The 12,328-nt window shown below is 44.6% G+C and overlaps 1 protein-coding gene across 1 annotated transcript in view; it reads right to left on the reverse strand.

Moving 5' to 3' along the window:
* LOC144669420 (voltage-gated potassium channel KCNC1-like) overlaps window positions 1-12,328 on the reverse strand; it is a 66,021-nt gene that overhangs the window by 16,351 nt on the left and 37,342 nt on the right. Inside the window, exons 2-3 of the mRNA XM_078531834.1 lie at window positions 10,151-11,084; window positions 1,436-1,630 (exon numbers count right to left, since the gene is read on the reverse strand). Of these exons, the coding sequence (XP_078387960.1) occupies window positions 1,436-1,630; window positions 10,151-11,084 (1,129 nt within the window). The remainder of the gene's footprint in view (window positions 1-1,435; window positions 1,631-10,150; window positions 11,085-12,328) is intronic.

Genomic DNA, 12,328 nt, shown 5'->3' on the forward strand with positions numbered 1-12,328 from the left:
CTCAGCCATATCGGGGTGGGGAGAAGAAAACGACAAGGAATATCAGCTCGTGTTGTGATGCCAGCAAGCCAAAGCGGCCTCTGGATTCTGCTCTGTGAGGGAGACCTAATCTCATCTCCGAATTCCCCTGGATAACACTCCATTATACCTGTCACCATTTGCCAATTGATCATCACCATCTCGGCTCTTTTGCTCATACATCTTCCTTACGGCTGACTATTAATCAGATGGACACCCCCTCCTTCCTTCCCCACATCTCTCTGCCCTTCCTTCCCCCCACCCCAATCCAAGAAATGGGACAGATAGAACACGTTGAAAACAAGAAGCTGTGAATGATTATGTGAAGGAGGGGGTTTGCGGCGAGGGTGGAGAAAGCCTTCATTCCAGCTCACGTGCTGATAGCCTCTACCTTTCTTGCCCATCTTTGGCCATTTAACCTCCGGAAGGGTCCTCTGTGATGATCCCAGAGTGAAGGTCCCTGCAAACCTCCATCAGTCACCCAGTTTCCCTTTAATAGTCTTAACAACATCCTTTATCATTTATTTACAGATTGGTATAATGTATCAAATCCTTCCCTGAACAGTCAATAAAAAAAAAACCAAGTGTTATAATATCCCCCAAACAAGGTCCCCAGCGAGTTTCTGAGGGCTAGATTAGCTAATAAGATTGCGCTAATCTTATTTTAAGAAATTGCGTATTAATTTCAGCTCTGCATCTTTGCCAATTGTAACTTTGGTTTCTGAGATCAGGGATCTCGGACCCTGAAGTTGAGTGATACAGTGGCAGGGGGCCAATGATCAGGGCCTCAGCTCAGGTTTCAATGACAGCAGGCTTTCTTAATGAGCTACAGGAGGCAACTGAGAGTCTCTCAGGAATCATCTATTCTTTCTTGTGGTTTATTCCGGGGACGCGGGCAAAGATTTGCTGCCCATCCCTGGTTTGCCCATCCAGGTGAGTAGGTGCATCACTTCAGAGCAGCAGTTAACAGTTTCCTCTTTGGGCTGGAGTCACGTATAGGCCCAGACCTGGGTAGGGACAGCAGGTTTCCCTCCCTAAAGAGATGGGAGTGAACCAGCTGAGTTTTTAATGACAATCCGACAGCATTACCTTTTACCATCCAGGTTTTAGTTTACAGATTATTCTTTCCTAAACCCAATTCAAATTGAGACTGATGAATTTTGAGTTTTCGCTCTCTGGCTTATTGGTCCAATAAACATAACCACTGAACCTTCAGAACACTGCTTTGCTGAGAGACAATTCTGAGTGAATAAGAAATTAGAAATAATCCCACTGTGGATCACCTCAAGGGCCCCACGGAGGTTAACCAAAGGATCTCATTGCATTCCCCGGTCGCTCCCTTCCCACCGATCTGTATTCAGACTATGGACCTGCTTGTATCCCTTTTCCATTTGGGCCTGAGGGTGTCATGTGGTACCTTTGCGAATACTTCCATCGGGAGAGTGCTCAAAGTCTCCGGTGGTCAGCAGGAAGCAGGCTCTGTCCCGGGCGTACTTCTCCCTTCCTCCGGGCGTGACTGGCTGGTTCTCTTCTGGTGACAGGGCCTGGTCGATGGTTGGACAATCCTCATTGGCCAAAGCAGCATTGGCAGCATCCCCGTTTTGCTTGGGATCTTGCAGGCAGACAAAAATAAATGAAACACACACAGAAGCGTTACTCATTAAAAATCACAAGAATTCCCTCAAAAAGTATGACAGTAGAGGTGTTAGGTAGACTTTAATTAAGCAGAGAGACCTTGGAATCTATATATGCAAATGCAAATCCTTAAACATGGTGCAGCAATAATTTATTCTTTCATGGAACACTAGTGAACCAGATGGGTTTTTATGACAACCAATGATAGTTTCATGGTCACCATTACTGAGACTAGTTTTATATTCCAGATTTATTAATTGAATTTAAATTCCACCAGCTGCCATAGTGGGATCTGAACCCATGTCTCCACAGCATTAGCCTCTGGATTACTAGCCCAGTGACATTACCACTACACCACCATCTCCCCAAGGTGGCTAGAAAAGCATATGGGCTGCTTAGGTTTATAAAGAGGTCTTTGAACTTTATAAATCACTGATTGGTCCTCAGTTGTAGTATTGTGGACACCACACATCAGGAAAGATGTAAAGGCCTTTGAAGGGCTACAGAGGAGGTTCACCAGGATGCTACCAGGGATGAGGAACTTGAGGACAAGTTGGAAAAGTTTGGACTGTCCCTCTTGGAGCGAAGAATTTTAAGAGGTGACCTAATAAAGGTGTCCAAGACGATGGGGAGGTTTTGATGGAGTAGAGAGAAAAACATTGACAGGTGGGTCAACGACCAGATGTCATAGATTCAAAATCATTGGCGAAAGGTCAAGACAGAAGATGAGGAGAAATTTTGTTCACTCAGAGTGCTGCTGGGATCTGGAATGCTCAAAGTAACAAAGTGGCAGGAACCGATTCCATAACTAATTTTAAAAGGGAGTTGGGCAAGTACTTGAGTGTGAGGGACTTCCAGGGTTACAGACAAAAAGCTGGAGTGTGGAACTAAGCATGCTGCTCTTTCAAAGAGGCAGCAAAGACACAAAGGGCCAAATGGCCTCTACTTTGTTGTAAATAGCTAGGATTCTATGAGAATCAAAGGGTGAGAGGTTACAGCTGTCAGGAAAGGTCGAACAAGTTTTTTTTTTCATTATGAATGCAATTGAGATCTGACCTGTTAGAGACCTTTAAAATTATGACTGGGTTGGACCAGTTGGTTGTGAAAAGAATAGCTCCAGGTGCGCATTTCATTTATTAGCCGAGGCGTGGAATATAAGAGCAGGGAGGTTATGCTGGAACTATATATAACATTAGTTAGGCCACAACTTGAGAACTGTGTGCAGTTCTGGTCACCTTATTACAGAAAGGATGGCATTGCATTCGAGAGGGAACAGAGGAGATCTAGGAGGATGTTGCCAGGATTGGAAAATTGCAACTATGATAACAGATTGGATGGGCTGGGGTTTTTCTCCTTGGAACAGAGGAGAGATTTGATTGAGATGTACAAGGTTGTGAGGGGCCTCGACAGAATGGACGGGAAAGGGCCTATTTACCTTAGCAGAGAGAGCAGTGACTAGGGGGCATAGATTTAAAGTGATTGGTAGAAGGATCAGAGTGGGCCTGAGGAAAAATATTTTCACCCAGAGGGTTGTGGGGCTCTGGAACTCACTGCCTGAAAGGGTAGAAGAGGCAGAAACCCTCAGCTCATTTTAAAAAGTGTCTGGATATGCACTTCAAGTGCCGTATCCTGCAGGGCTACGAACTAAGTGCTGCAAAGTGGGATTAGGCTGGATGGCTCATTCTTTTGGCTGGTGCAGACATGATGGGCCAAATGGAATCCTCCTGTGCCATCAACTTTATATGATTCTATGTCGTTGAATCCAAAACTGGGGATCATTAATATATGATAGCTACTAATAAAACCAATTGGAGAAATTTCTTTGGAATGCATATTTCCATTCTTGGGAGCAATTTTGTAAATAGTCCACTTATTTCAGCACCCACCGAATGATACATTGTCCAACCCATACATACCTTTGTATACAACACTTTCATACAGAAAGGGACCATATAAAATACTGTGAAATACACTGCCTAGTCCATATGCATCCCTGCGTAACACAACTATCCAGTTCATATGCCTCCAATATTTAACATGTTTGTACACAATTATAAACAGAAAACCTCTGCAAAATACCCAACAGGGTCTAGCAGTATCAGTGGGGAGAGAGACAGAGTTAATGTTTTGGGTCAATGCCCTTTCATCAGGACTGGAAAAAGTTAAGAGACGTAACAGGTTTTAAGGAGGTATGGAGGCAGGGGAGGGGGGGTGGTGGGTATGGAAGAAAGAACAGAAGAGGAAGGCCTGTGATAGGGTGCAAGACAGGAGAGATTAAATGACAAAAGGGATGATGCTGCAAGGCAAAAAGGGGGATGGTAATGGGACAAAACCAAAAGATGCGTCCAGAAAAGGTGTAAAGGTGAAACCCGGAATCATCACCAAACAATGGTGTCCAAAAACAAAGGAGGGTTGAGACTATGACCTGAAATAGTTGACCTCAATGTCGAGTCCAAGAGACTGTAAAGTGCCTAACCGAAAGATGAGGTGCTGTCTCTCCAGCTTCTGTTCAGCTTCCTTGGAGCAGTGTAGGGGGTGAAGGACAGACCGGTAAGTGTGGGAGTCGGTCAGACAAGCTTGGGGGGGTCACACTTGCAGACTGATTGGCAACGCAAGCACCCAACCTGTGTTTGGTCTCCCCAGAATAGAAGAGGCCGCATTGTGAGCAGTGAATGCAATAGACTAAATTGAAAGAAATGCAAGTGAATCACTATTTCGCCTGAACAAGAATAGGATGAAAGAGCTAGTTATAGGCTTTAGGACAAAAGCTAGATAATGATATTGTTCCTGTTCAACGTGGACATTGAAGTAGTTACTAACTACAAGTATCTAGATGTCAAAGTGGATGATAAGTTAAATTGGAGGGAACAGTGTACAGGTGTGGTAAATAAAATCCTTTTGTTTAGATCCTACAATCATGAAACTCTTCTTTACAGCTGTAGTTGAGAGTGCCATCCTTTTTGCATGTGGCGCCTGGTACTGTTGGTTTAAGAAAGCTGACTCTTTAAGGGTGCACAGATTATTGAGCCAGGCAGGATGAGCAGATCTTTCTTGACAAAATCTGCTCGAAGAGAATTTTGATAAAAGTAAAGAGTGTCGTGAACAATGAGATTCTCCCCCTGTCTCAGTATTACTGTTGGATGCGTTCAGGGAAAAGGCTACGATCCCTCAGATGCAGGACAAACTGGTTGCTGGACTCATTTGTGTCCTTCTCTATAAGAATGTTTAACAGGAGTTTGATGTATGGACTCACTGACTATTTTAATGCTTTGGAATAGTTTTTAATACATATTTTAAGTAAAGTTAGAACTCTGTGATAGGATAATTTTCTATCTTTTATTATTATTCATTTATACGTAATGGTTTTAACATACAAGCAATGTACCCAAAATGAATTTCTATGTGGACAATGAAGTGAATTTTGATATCCCCCTTCCCTGCCCTGTTCTTGCTCAAAATCTTTTAAAGCTCTAACTTTTTCTGGTGAAACAATAATTCTGTTTCTCTCTCCACAGATGCTGCCAGACCTTCTGAGTGTTTCCAGCATGTTCTGTTTTTGTTTTAGATTCCCAGCTTCTTTTTGCTTTTCTCCAGTCTCTGTACTGTCCAATCCACACAGAAACTGTGGTAACACTCTGTCATGTCCACACACTTCCCCATGCAACAGAGTACCCAGTTTGTATACCGCCCTGTGTGGTCCATGCACCACCTGTTGCATAAGACATTGTCCTGTCTATCCAGACACCTGTGGGGACTTTTTATTCAGCCATGTGATGTGGGCATCACTTTAATTTCCCTTCAGCTTCAGAAGGTGGTGATGAGCCACTTTCTTGACTTGCTAGGCCACTTTAAGGGGCAGTTAAGAATCATTGCTGCAGGTCTGGAGTCACATATAGACCCAACCATATAAGGACTGCAGCTTGCCTTCCCTAAAGGAATCAGATGGATTTTACAACAATTCAGTAGTTTTACGGTCACAATCACTGATTCTAATCTTTTTAATTTCAGATTTATTTAATCAATTGAATTCAAATTCTCAAACTACCGTGATGGTATTTGAACTCAGGTCTTTGGGGCCTTTTGATTACTAGTCACATAACATAACCTCTATGCTACCATTCCTCACCTAACACACACTGTCTGGTCCATTCTGCTCTAATGTGTAATATATTGCCCAGTCCATACAAATACCTGTGTAACACATTGTTCAGTACATACACCTCCTGGTTGTGTAACACACTATCCACCCAACATACATTTTCCTGTACAATATATCGTCCAGTGCACGCACACCCTTGATCATAGTCTCTCCACTTTGTACAGGCCCCTCTGTAATGCACTGACCAGTCCGTGCACCTCCCAATGTAGGAACACCAGGAACAGGAGGAGGCCATTTAGCCCCTCAAGCCTTTATTCAATAAGATACATGGATAACCTGTGACCTAACCCCATTTGCCTTTGCCCCATATCCCTTACCACGTTTCTTTAACAAAAAAATTATCGATCTCAGGTTTTAAAAGGATATAGCATCAGCTGCCATTTTCGGAAGAGAGTTCCAAACTTCCACCACCCTTTGTATGTAGAAGTCTTATTTAATTTCACTCCTGTGAGGTCGGGCCCTAATCTCTAGACTTGGCCCCTCCCCCTAGTCCTAGACTCCCCAACCAGCAGAAATAATTTCTTTCTATCTACCCTATCTTTTTCCCCTTGAAAACTTCCATCAAATCACCTCCGAACCTTCTAGATTTCAGGGAACACAACCCTAAATTAGGTCATGTCTCTTCATAATTGAGTCCTGGTATCATTCTGAGAAATGTACGCTGTATTTCCTCCAAGGCCAGTCTATCTTTCTTAAGGTGCGCTGCCCAGAACTGCCCACAGTAACTCCAGCAGCGGTTTAATCAGGGCCTTGTACAACTGCAGCACAACTTCTACCCCTTTGTATTCTAGTTCTCCAGACATAAAGGCCAGAATTCCATGAGCATTTTAAATTATTTTCTGTATTTTGCAATGACATTTTAATGATCTATTACCTGGACCCCAAGTCTCCATGGGCCTTCACTGTTTCTAGCTTTTCACCATTTCGAAAGGCCTTGTTCTATCCATTTTAGGTCGGAAGTGGGTGACCTCACATTTGCCTACATTGAAATCCATTTGTCACAGTTATGAGCATTTACTTAATCGATTAATATCTATTTGAGATTTTATACTTCCATCTATACTGCTTAAAACACCACCTCTCTTTTAAATCATTGGCAAACTTGAGTGCCTTGCTTTCTATCCCATCATCTTTTCTTATTCATTCACGGGATGTGGGCTTCGCTGGCTGGGCCCAGCATTTATTGCCCATCCCTAGATGCCCTTGAGAAGGTGGTGGTGAGCTGCCTTCTTGAACCGCTGCAGTCCGTGTGGTGTAGGTACACCCACCGTGCTGTTAGGGAGGTAGTACCATCCGGTTTCACTCCTTTTTTTGTGACTTTGTAGCGGTTTGCTACAACTGAGTGGCTTAAGCCATTTCACAGGGCATTTAGAGTCAACCACACTGCTGTGGGCCTGGAGTCACATGTAGGCCAGACCAGGTAAGGACGACGGGTTTCCTTCCCTAAAGGGCATTAGTGATCCAGGTGGGGTTTTTACAACAATGGTCGTCATTAGACTTTTAATTCCAGATTTTTACTGAATTCAAATTCCACCAGCTGCCATGACAGGGCTCAAGCCCGAGTCCCCAGAGCATTACCCCGGTCTCTGGATTACCAGTCCAGCGACAACACCATCGCCTCCCCCCGATCTACGTTGTTAATGAATATAGTGAATAGTCAGTGCCCCAACACAGATACTTGAAGGGCACCACTAGTCACATCCTGCCAATTAGAATGCCTGCCCATTCTCCCATATAAACATAAATACCTACGAACATACGAATTAGGAGCAGAAGTAGGCCACTCGGCCCCTCGAGCCTGCTCCACCATTCAGTAAGATCATGGCTGATCTGATTGTAACCTCAACTCCACATTCCTGCCCACCCTTGATAACATTTCACCCCCATCTCACCCCCTCTTGTTTATCAAGAATCTAAGTAGCTCTGCCTGAAAAATATTCAAAGACTCTGCTTCCAATGCCTTTTGAGGAAGAGAGTTCCAAAGGTTCATGACCCTCTGAGTGAAAAAATTTCTTTTCGTCTCTGTCTTAAATGAGTGACCTCTTATTTTTAAACAGTGACCCCTAGTTCTAGATTCTCCCACAAGAGGAAACATCCTCTCCACATCCACCCTGTCAAGGCCCCTCAGGATCATGAAGGTTTCAGTCAAGTCACCTTTTACTCTCCTAAACTCCAAAGGATGCAAGGCTAACCTGTCCAGCCTTTCAACAAAGAACAAAGAACAAAGAAAAGTACAGCACAGGAACAGGCCCTTCGGCCCTCCAAGCCTGCGCCGATCATATTGCCTGTCAAACTAAAACATTTTGCACTTCCAGGGTCCGTATCCCTCTATTCCCATCCTATTCATGTATTTGTCAAGCTGCCTCTTAAACACCACTATCGTACCTGCTTCCACCACCTCCTCTGGCAGCGAATTCCAGCCACTCACTACCCTCTGCATAAAAACTTGCCCCGCACATCTCCTCTAAAGTTTTCTCCTCTCACCTTAAATCTATGTCCCCTAGTAATTGACTCTTCCACCCTGGGAAAAAGCTCCTGATTATCTACTCTGTCCATGCCACTCATAACTCTGTAAACTTCTATCAAGTCGCCCCTCAATCTCCGTCGCTCTAGTGAGAACAATCCGAGTTTCTCCAACCTCTCCTCATAGCTAATAACCTCCAGACCAGGCAGCATCTTGGTAAACCTCCTCTGCACCCACCCCACCCCCAATGCCTTCACATCCCCCCGGTAATGTGGGGACCAGAATTGCACGCGATATTCCAAGTGTGGCCTGACCAAGGTTCTATACAGCTGCAGCATGACTTCCCAGCTTTTATACTCAATACCCCTGCCGATGAAGGCAAGCATGCCATATGCCTCAAGAGGTAACCTGCCCATTCCTGGTGTTAGTTCGGTAAACCTTCTCTGAATTGCTTCTAATGTATTTACATCCTTCCTTAAATAAGTAACCAATACTGTACACAGTACACCAGATGTGGCCTCACTCGTGCCCTGTACAACTGAAGCATAACCTCCCTACTTTTGTAATCAATTCCCCTCCCAACAAACAATAACATTCAATTATCTTTCCTAATTACCTGCTGCCTTTTGTGATTCTTGCACTAGGACACCCAGATCCCTTTGAATCTCAGAGCTCTGCAATCTCTCACCATTTAGATAATATGTTTCTTTTTTATTCTTCCTGTCAAAGTGGACAATTTCACATTTGCCCACATTACACTCCATTTGCCAGATCTTTGCCCACTCACTTAGCCCTACCCTCTATCTCCTGCCGCTCAGCCAATTTCCTAACCAGGGTTAATAATTTGATTGATTCCATTACTTTAGCTAACAGCCTCTTAAGAGGCACCTTATCAAGTGCCTTCTGGAAGGATAACATCCAGAGACATTCTCTTGTTCACCACTTACATTATCTCTTCAAAATATCAGGTCGCAAACCCCTCTGCTACCCATTAAGAAAACTTTGAACACACTGCCTAGTTCATATGGAAGCCATGTGTAACACACTGTGCAGTGCATAAATACAGTTGTATAAAGCAATGGTCCGGTCAATAAAGCTCTTCTGATTTCTTTATGATGGCAGCTTATATCCTACAGACTCAACAGGTTAAAGGACTCATGTTTATTTATAAAGTAATATTTAACCATACGTTGGTTGACTGGTTGACTGTTACATCAGGCTGAGTCTATTCCCCACGGAACCTGGACAACCAGTGTAATTTATGTGAGAGTTTATTAAGCAGGGGTTCATCCAAAGCTAAACAAAAACATATTTTCCTTAGTTTCTATCCCTTGTATTTCTAGAAATTGTTATCCAGGATTTGGCTGGTTGTCTGCTGTGGATGGGATATCCTTCCTCAGACATCAGCTACTCTCCAGCAACGCACCCAAGTGCACCTCGATTGTTGAGTTTCAGAGGGCTGTTTGACCGTAAAGATCATCCCCAGCTACTCTAGACCAAGTGCCCGTTGCTCATGGGCAGCCTGTAGCAGCGCGTGACGAGACGAACAATGTCAGAGCACCAAAGCCAGGCCTGATCCTATCCTCACTCCCAACTCCTGACACATGAGCCTCCAACTGTGGTCACCGGGTAGCAAGCAGCAGCAGGGACCCTGGGTTTTACCTTCCCTTACCCAGGGGTTCTGAGGCTGACCAAAGCGCTCCCTGCCTCCCCCGATGGCACAGATCCACTAACCCAACAACAGACAAGAGCCCAAGTCTGCGTGGCTCCAGCAACCCAGTGGCTAGGTTCACTGAACCATCTGACGTCTTGTATTTCAACAGTGCTCGGAAACCGTTTGAGCCTAGGGTCTTTGCCCACAGAGGAAGGCCTACCTGCTCTGTTTATTTCGATGATCTCCTCCTGAGCGAGTGGGCAGGAATCACCCTGGGCACTCCTCTGGGGGGACTTGATGTCAGGCTTGCAGTAGTTGGGAGAACCCGGCTGGGGAGCTCGAGGGATGTGCTTGTTCTTCTTCTTTGGTAGTTTCTGCTTGGCCATAGCCAAGGAATAGTACATGCCAAAGTTATTGACAATAACAGGTACAGGCATGGCGATGGTCAACACCCCAGCCAAAGCACAGAGAGCTCCCACCAACATCCCAGACCAGGTCTTAGGATACATATCCCCATAGCCCAGGGTTGTCATGGTGACCACCGCCCACCAGAAACCAATGGGGATGTTTTTGAAGCTGGTGTGCTTGCTGCCCGTTATGTCTTCAGGGTCGGCCCCTATCCTCTCTGCGTAGTAGATCATGGTGGCAAAGATCAGGACCCCGAGGGCCAAGAAGATGATCAGCAGGAGGAACTCGTTTGTACTCGCCCTCAGCGTGTGGCCCAGAACCCTCAGCCCGATGAAATGGCGGGTGAGCTTGAAGATGCGGAGGATTCGGACGAAACGCACAACACGCAGGAAGCCCAGGACATCCTTCGCGGCCTTGGATGAGAGTCCGCTCAGACCAACCTCCAGGTAAAAAGGGAGGATGGCTACAAAGTCAATGATGTTGAGGGTGTTCTTGATGAACTCTTTCTTGTCCGGACAGAACATGATGCGCATCAGGAATTCAAAGGTGAACCAGATGACGCACATCCCCTCCACGTAGGTGAGGAAGGCCTCAGTCTCAATCTCCACATCCTCCACCACATTGGTAATGTTCCCCGAGGTGACATTCTCGGTCCTGTTGACCAGGTGGTTGAATGCTTCATGGGTCTCAAGGCAAAAAGTGGTGATGGATATCAAGATGAAGAATAGTGATGCAAACGCCACATACTGCAAAAGAAAGAGAAGAGTTAAAAAAAAACAAACCAAGTGCATCAATGCATCGCCACGGTAACACTGAACACTTGGACCCCTGGGTAACAATTTATAGGGCTAAGTTTCCCACTATAGTATGGATTATGGTTAACCTTTGGTGGCGATACTTACAGGTTATCTGGGACCTGGAACAAACTCACAACATTCAGTTGCCACCCTACCTTTCAAGACCACTGCCCTGTTCTAAAATCAAAGGATGATACAGCACAGAAGGAGGCCATTTGGTCCATCGTGCCTGTGCCAGCTCTTTTGAAGAGCTATCCAATTAGTCCCCTGCTAGCCTCATAGCCCTGCGAATCTCTCCTTTTTAAATATATAGTCAATTCCCTTTTTGAAACATTGATTCTACATCCACTGACTTTTCAGGCAGCCCATTTCAGATCATTGTAATTCACTTTAGATAAAAAATAAAAATTCTCTCATCTCCCTGTCTTTTTTGTCCCTTATCTTAACCCTGCGTCTACTGCTTACCAACCCTCCTGCCAGTGGAAACAACTTCTCCCTACCTGTTCTATCAAAACCTTTCATAATTCTGGACACCTCTATTCATTCTCCCCTTAACTTTCTTTGGTCCAAGGTTTTACATTGGGTTTTTTTTTAATATAACTCAAGGGCAAAGTATATTTCAAGTATCTCATTGTCCACTTTTTCTCATATTAGAAAATACTTGCTCTAGGAAAGGTATCTATAGAGATCCTGAAGAGAATTAGAAGAATAGATTACATTGAATAGTATTTTTGCAGTCACTGTTGGAAAGTAGGAAATGTGGTGACCAATATATGCGCTGCAACATTCTGCAGTCTCTCTCCATTGAAGTAACATTAGAATTACAGGATCCAATGACTAAATGTTAGCCTATGCTCTCTGGTGTTTAGAAGAAAGACAGGTGATCTATTGAAACATACACAATTCTGAAGGGGCTTGATAGGGTAGATACTGAGATGTTGCTTCCCCTTGGCTTGGGAACGTAGAACATGGGGGCACAGTCTTGGAATAAGGGGCTAATCATTTGGGACTGAGAAATTTCTTCACTCAAAGGGTTGTGAATCTTTGGAATTCTCTACCCTCCACCACCTCCCCCACCAACCTCGAGGATTGTGGTTGCTCCATCATTGAATATATTTAAGGCTGAGATAGATTTTTGGTCCCTCCTGGAACCAAGGGATATGAGGGGCAGGCGGGAAAGTGGAGTTGAGGCC

Source organism: Cetorhinus maximus, chromosome 29 (assembly GCF_964194155.1).
Source record: "Cetorhinus maximus chromosome 29, sCetMax3.hap1.1, whole genome shotgun sequence".
Lineage (NCBI taxonomy): Eukaryota > Metazoa > Chordata > Chondrichthyes > Lamniformes > Cetorhinidae > Cetorhinus > Cetorhinus maximus.